Source organism: Priapulus caudatus, unplaced genomic scaffold (genome assembly GCF_000485595.1).
Source record: "Priapulus caudatus unplaced genomic scaffold, Priapulus_caudatus-5.0.1 Scaffold263, whole genome shotgun sequence".
Lineage (NCBI taxonomy): Eukaryota > Metazoa > Priapulida > Priapulimorpha > Priapulimorphida > Priapulidae > Priapulus > Priapulus caudatus.
The window spans coordinates 32,280-39,688 of record NW_014577324.1 but is presented as its reverse complement, the minus strand read 5'-3'; the positions used below and the strand labels follow the sequence as shown (position 1 = coordinate 39,688).

Here is a 7,409-nt window from a genome sequence, read left to right as displayed (position 1 = left end):
GTAATAATCGCTATCGGGTGTTGTCGTGTAGACGCTACATAATCGCTAACTCGAGTTAAGCGTCGTCGTGTAGACGAGGCTTGTATGTTTCTCTACTCTCCTTCACCTATTATTGCCGACAAGCCATGCTGCAAATGCTCCAGCTACTGCAACACACGCCCAGCGCACGCACGATGCTGTACGCTACTGCACACTTACACATAAATATAGTGTATATAGTTATACATAATAATATACATGCATATAAAATAGTTATACATAATAACTCTATATTTATGTATAGAGTGTATATAGTTATACATAATAATATACATATAAAATATAGTTATACATAATAACTCTACTATATTTATGTGTAAGTATGCAGTAGCATGCAGCAGCGTGCGTGCGGTGGGCGTGTGTTGCAGTGGCTGGAGCATTTGCAGCACGGCTTGTCGGCAATAATAGGTGAAGGAGAGTAGAGAAACATTATGACTGGTAGTAAATAGATTTCGCATTTATTTAGCATTATATTTTATTGAAACGCTCCAAGTGCCTGTGAGACATGCATGCTCCGTTTTCCTTTCTATCTCTTTTTAGCCGCATGCACGGTTCTGATTTCAATTGTCACAGCAAGCAGTACTGATTACATGGCTTCCTGAACCATGCCTGATGGGGCACAAGTGTGACAGCTTGTAAATTGAGCCACTGCACAGATCAGCAGCATCAGATATGTACAAGCCGGTCAGTTCGCATGCTGAGTTTACGCAAGTTCTTTCAGGGTCCATTGCTTGTTCTCCAGTTCGCTCTGCAGTCTACCGTATTCCTCAACGATCTCGTCAAACCCACTCCCTACAGACTGGTAGGTTGTCAGTGCCCGCACCACTGCAGTCATCTCCTGCTCATACTCGAGTCGTCTTGTCTGTAGGTGTAACCTGAGCAGGACAAATATGGCCATGTGTGCTGCTCTGATGAATTTATCATACACATATTCCACCATACACTGCTGATATAGCTCTCCACGCTGCGTTCTGTGCTACGACTTTTTTTTGCCAGAACCACTTTTTAACTTTCACTGAGTTTGTTTCAATTGTTTCACTGCAATGAATTATTCCACTGGCTAGGTTCTACGCAACTTACTATAATGTAATAGTTTACTTTCAATTGAATTATCTTAATTAAACATTTTATCTTACTATTAACTTCTGCTAAATTCAACCCTATGATTGTTGCTTGTGAATAGCAATAGTGATAGAGACGTGTTATTATTAATTATCATTTGGAATCACTTCTTGCTGGCATACGATTATAGATGCATGTTGGTTTGTTGTTGGCGGGTTGTCTGAAAAAAATGTACTGAATTGCTTTGAACTGTCGCATTTTTTTATGTTATCTTCTGGTTGGTTAAATTTTTCCTGTGATAACTCAAGTCAATATTCACCTGACTGAATACTTATATACTCACTTGATTTTTCCAAGGGCTTTTGTATTCTCTGCCATGTATGTATCCACCAAGAGTTGTAGTTCTAGTAGTCTGAAGAATACATATCAGAATAAACTACATTCACCTAATATGATAAAGAACAATTTAAAGTAAGATCACAATCTAATCCCAATCAGCTTTTATGAAATCAATTTCGACATTACTTTCCACTCCATTAACTTTTGCATATAGGAAAAGGCCGAATTCCTTTACCATGTTTACCGGTGTACTGTACATACGTGGCTTACGTAGTGGTCAAACGTAGCAAGTTGATTAGGATACCATGCACCACAAAAACCATTATAAATCCCACCTGATCTTAAGACAGAGAGCTTGACAACGGGCAGACATGCGCTCCACACTTATTGCGTCACTCCGTGCTTGACAGCCTAGCTTATGATTCAGAATGATCTGTTCCAGCCCACAGAGAGACTTTACTAAAGCCTGAAAGCAAACAGACAAAACATATGCGTGTGCGAGCTACCCTCATAGACTGTGATGTGTAACACACACACGCACGCACACACTAACGCACGCACGCGTGCACGTACGGACACTCACACACGCGCATACACACACACACACACACACTCACTCAAGCACACACGCACAGACACACGTATGCACGCAAGCACAAACACAGTGAAACTCGCACATAATGTGATTTTACAAGAGTATTCAATAGAAATTAATATTCAGATAAAATCAAGAAGTTAGACATCGCAGGCTATGTTAAAATAGGCACATTCACAGCAGCATTAAAACCAACTCTAAGCAATTGGTGCCAACAAATATCAACATTTTAAAAATTCGTTACATTTAGGAGGTCGCGGTAATTCATGCCCAACTTGAAGCACAGAATTTTTGAGCTGTAACATCCAACTTTATTTTAGCTGTCAAATATTGCATTAGACTGACTTCCTTTAGGTACCTCATAATAATGCCAGTAGTGTTTAGTCCGCTTTTGCCTGTCTTGCTGCAGAGCTTGTTCTTCTCGTTTTAATTGATGTATTTCTTCTTCTACAATTCCTGGTAATTGGATAGCTTTACCTAGCACGGCTACTTCATTCCCTGGAAAATTGAATAATTGAGACGAATGAAGCTGCACACATAGTGTAGCAGACTTCCATGTGTATGTTGACAATACATATTACTAGATTATATGCCTCGTTTACATAAAAGTATATGATAGGTGTGAGCCAGCTGAATACAGGGATATCTCCTTATTTTACATGGTAGTAAGATACCAGATCAGATACTGCCTCACATTTTCGTTTGTCAAATACCCATTGCAATCCACACATTTTCCACACTGGCAACACACCAAAATGCACCATACATGATATCCTAAACTTGTTTTTGTTGTCCTAACTGCTTACCATGGTGTTCCTGAAAATTGTCTGATATCTGGAGCAACACACTGCCATGACTGCCCTATCTAGTTTTCCTCTGTTCCCTTTATATAAATTCCTTGTTATTTAACCTTCTTTGTCCCACATTAAATGTATCTCTAAAGGTAAGTGGCTTTAATACCCCTTCTTTGAACTCTCCGACTTGCCATGGTGCCCAAGAATTTTTTATTGAACAAACAGCAGTACCCGGGTGCTTGCCTTGCCCTCAAAAAATTAAAATTAAACCCCTGATCCCTGATAACTTGTATTTTGAAAACAATATAGGCCAACTATCTATGATCAGATTGGGTAAGTATTTCATATAGGAGAAAACACTGCAAACAGAAGCACAAACCTTTAGGTATGTCACTGCAGTCATGAAACTGAGATAAGGTTTTGCACTTCTCCTGCCATCTTTGTTCGAGCTCAGCTATCACTGGTGATATATCGACCTGGAACGCATATTCCTCAAGTAAATATGCTATTTGTGGAGAAGAAAATTATATATATATATACTTGAATATATCAAAGGTTTTGAACGAAATTCATGTAGCTATACAAACTACTTTTTTGATATAAAGCAACATGTACTTGCAAGTCGTAACTTAGACAGATGTTAGTATACTATCTTCACACAGATTGAGGCTTATTCATATCGAGATAGATCTAATGCAAATTGTGCATATATATGCATGCAAAAACTGATCTTTAAATTAAGATTAGATATCACTATGACATAGATATGACCTTTGCTAGCTGACCTGCTCGGGACAAGATTTGTCAATAATGTCTTTGGTGATGCCAAGCATGTCTGTAGATCGTTTCTCAGGTCTAGTCTCCACCTTGGTGTCCGCCCTGTGTGAGCTGACATTGTAAATGTAGTCGGCGATCTCACTGTGCGTAAGTTGAGTTTGGAGTTGTTTGTAGACCTACAGAACACTCGTGCATTACTGAGTGTGAATCATTACATGTTACTATAGTTAACAGATTATCACAGGTCTATTATCTAATTAATTACATGCATTGTTTTTGAAATCCACTGATAATGCTGTTCATCAATTGCAATTAATAACAACATGCAATCTACTTCTATATATAGATATTATTAATTTTATAATAAATTATAGCAATTTAATTACAATATTAAAACTATGACTGTATAAACAAAATTGATAAATTATTCCAAATTTTTTTTAATGCATATTCAGATGTAACTACTACGCAGAAGTACTAGATGCATGTTAATTCCTAGAAGCACATGTACACAGCTACATTGCTCGTTACCTGTTCCTTTTGACGTGATGTGTCTGAAACTATCTGATGATCCAACAGTAACTCTTGAAGTTCATGGTAGATAAGTAACTGCTGAAAGTACTTCGCCTTGGCCGCTTTTAATCTGTTTTCACTCTGCATGAAACATTTTGGCAACTTCAATCAGTAGGCTTCAGCATCACAATGTGCCGCCCAAGACAAACATGACTTAATTGGGAAAAAAACTTCCAATACACAAGCACACAAAAATGCATGGCGAAATATATGGTTATTAGTTATTACCTCATATTATAGATCTAACTGAGATAAACTTTATTTTTATGTGAACTACAGAGATCCGATAAAATTATTTAATCGGTTATTACCTCGTTTAACTTCTGTAGTTGCTGTTTACGCTCACATTTGTCAGTCATATGCTTGCCAAGTTCTCGCAACAAATGTGCAAATTCGGGATTTCTTTCCAGATCGTAATCAGTCACAAATGATGGCAAAAATTTATTTTCTGCAACAAATATGTTGGAATTCATGAAATACTTTTCAGGTTTACAGACAATATAATAATATACGAGATCATACTGTTCTAAATTCCTTTTGATCACAGCAATGGTTTATCGTCTAGCTTCCTAATGTTAGCATATCCTGTAGCATATAATTTGTGTATGCCATATGGCTGCAAATAATAAACAGGCCTCGACGCTTATTTTCAGATCTGGTTGTCCTGTCGGGCAACAAGAAGCAATTTTTACTTGTCCAAATTTTGGTTTTACTTGTCCAAAATTTACTTGCATTCTAGAGTAGCAGGTGCATTTTTAGTTCAGTGCTTATTATATTACAGTATAAACATGGAAAATCGTAATAAAATTCTCACGTTTATGTATGCATTTTTTCTCAAGCTTTCCAGGTAAGAGTTTTGCTGTGGCTCTCTCATACCAGCTGTGCCCACCCCCTACATATTCAATAATGACATATTATATTATATTATACTATATACCCATCTATATTAATTTATGTGCAAATCTGCGCCGGCATGTGTGCGGTGTAGCTGTGTCAGTGTGTTCAGAGGAATATTTTAACGGCATTTCCACGAAATTATCGGCAATAATAGACGAAAGAGAGTAGAAAAACATTAAGACTTTGGTAGTAAATACATTTCGTGTTTATTTACCATTATTACTTTTTATTGAGACGTTCCAAGTGCCTGTGGCTGTGATTGTGTCTGTGACGGTATGACGATCGAGGCTAATTAATTATTACGTACAAATAAATACTAAGATAGGCCTACAAACGACCTGTACATTGGCATTTTCCAGGCGATAAGTGAGATTGGCGGTATTACGAGGGGCGGATGCCAGGCCCATGGTACTGGTAGAAACACATCAGATTTAGCTCTAGTACTATAGCCCGCTTACATTGACTGCCCGCTGGCCAGCGGCAGTCAATGTAAGCGGGCTATAGTACTATAGTCTATAGAGTATAGAGCTATCAGATTCAATAATCGTTAACAACACACATAAACATAAGTGTTAGGCCCTACTTGTGCTTATTCAGTTATTGTGTGTTCCTTGAAATTGACGAGAGAGAGTTGACAACTATGCCTAGGCACTGTCTGAGACTGTAGGTCACTAGTTGTAACTTGTAAGTTGTAGTTGGGCTCGTAGTGCTCTCTAACTAGACCAATAAATTGTGGCCTAAAAATTTAACAACATCAGAATATAAAAATTTTTAGGGCACAATTTATTGGTCTACTCTCGAACCACTAACTGTGTAATATCCATAGAAACTATATCTACATTATTTCTATGGTAATATCTGACACCTACCACTATCATTGAAATCTTTTGGCATCTTGAGAAATGAAAACGTGAAGTCAAGCAAAAACTGAAAAAGTTGTGAACTTGAAAATAGCGGGGTGTTCCGTCCGTTCATCGACTTCCGTGTGACGCACAATCACATTGCGATGACCAACAGGGGGCAGCACTTAGATGCACAGTCTACATCCGGTATATTCTGCTATTATGGTGTTTCCAGGGGCGCGTTGTCAGAAACTTCGTAAAGTTAATGCTAATGTTTATGCTAAGATAGCATTGTTACGACTAATTTGGTTTCTGACAACGGGCCCCAGGTACAACCATGGGTACAACACTGGGAATTCATTTCCCATTGGCGCACCACACTTACGAAAAAATTCCCATAAATCAGCAGGTTTTTGTGTGAAATCACAGTGTTATCCTTGAATCCACGTCGCAAGTGACACCATATATGTTATTAACTCAAAAAAAATTCATAATTCTTTTTGTAAACAAGCTTTTGCAAAAGCCGGCACACACTCGAAATGGCCACTTTCAGTTTGCAATGCGATTTTACGCGAAAAAGTAGGCACTCGCAGCTAGGGCCTGCATACCTCCCAACTCTCATTGGTTGATACAAATATAGTTAATTTTTAAAATTAAATTCTAAATGCACCATAAAAGGAATTATTAAAACAGGAGTTTCAGGCACGTGATTTGTATCAACCAATGAGAGTTGGGAGGTATGCAGGCCTTAGCTGCGAGTAAAGTAGGCTTCCTTCGAAAATTCCCCGGCCATCCCAGCAACGCACCCCGGACGAGCTACTTACACTGTCGGATTCAGCAAAGATTCTAGTTTCTGAAATTGATAATTACAAAAAGTTCTAACTTTTTCTAATGAGAAATAAAAAAATTCAAGCGCACGCCTACACTAAAATACGATATTATTCCCCACCATAATACCCAAACTCCACGACAGATTGCGCTCTCGCTCTGGCTTATTTAGGGTCCCCACAGACTAACGGATACACAGACCATAGAAATAGATAGACAACATAATAACATAGAAATAAATATATATAACATAGAAATAAATAGATAGACATAGAAATAGATAGGTTGTCTATCTATTTCTATGGGTCCCTGTATACAGGGTCTCTGTATATAGGGACCCTAAGCTTATTCAGTTCGCATCCTGCAGCCGGCTGAAAGGGGTGGTAGGATATGTTTACTAGGCATTTCTAATTTTAACATATATTTTAAATTTAATTATGTCAGGGTTAGGGTTAGGGTTAGGGTTAGAGTTAGGGAACTTTTTAGGGTTTTGCATCATTCTTTAATATATCGTAAAATACATGTTAAAATTAGAAGTGCCTAGTAAACATATCGTACCACCCCTTTCAGCCGGCTGCTCGTATCCTCAGGTACGAAGGGGGCACTGCATGCAGTTTGCATAATACCAGGAGCGTATAATGATTTGTCATTATACGCTCCTGG

The 7,409-nt window shown here is 38.1% G+C and overlaps 1 protein-coding gene across 1 annotated transcript; it reads right to left on the bottom strand.

The window, feature by feature from the left end:
• Window positions 1-505: 505 nt before the first annotated feature.
• LOC106808257 (HAUS augmin-like complex subunit 4) lies at window positions 506-6,046 on the bottom strand. Its single transcript, XM_014810888.1, has 9 exons — window positions 5,946-6,046; window positions 4,491-4,627; window positions 4,138-4,260; window positions 3,615-3,782; window positions 3,209-3,305; window positions 2,394-2,533; window positions 1,776-1,906; window positions 1,445-1,513; window positions 506-914 (listed from the first exon to the last, which is right to left on the bottom strand). Exons 1-9 carry the CDS (start codon window positions 5,968-5,970, stop codon window positions 743-745), a joined length of 1,062 nt encoding a protein of 353 aa, XP_014666374.1. The 5' UTR covers window positions 5,971-6,046; the 3' UTR covers window positions 506-742.
• Window positions 6,047-7,409: the final 1,363 nt, after the last annotated feature.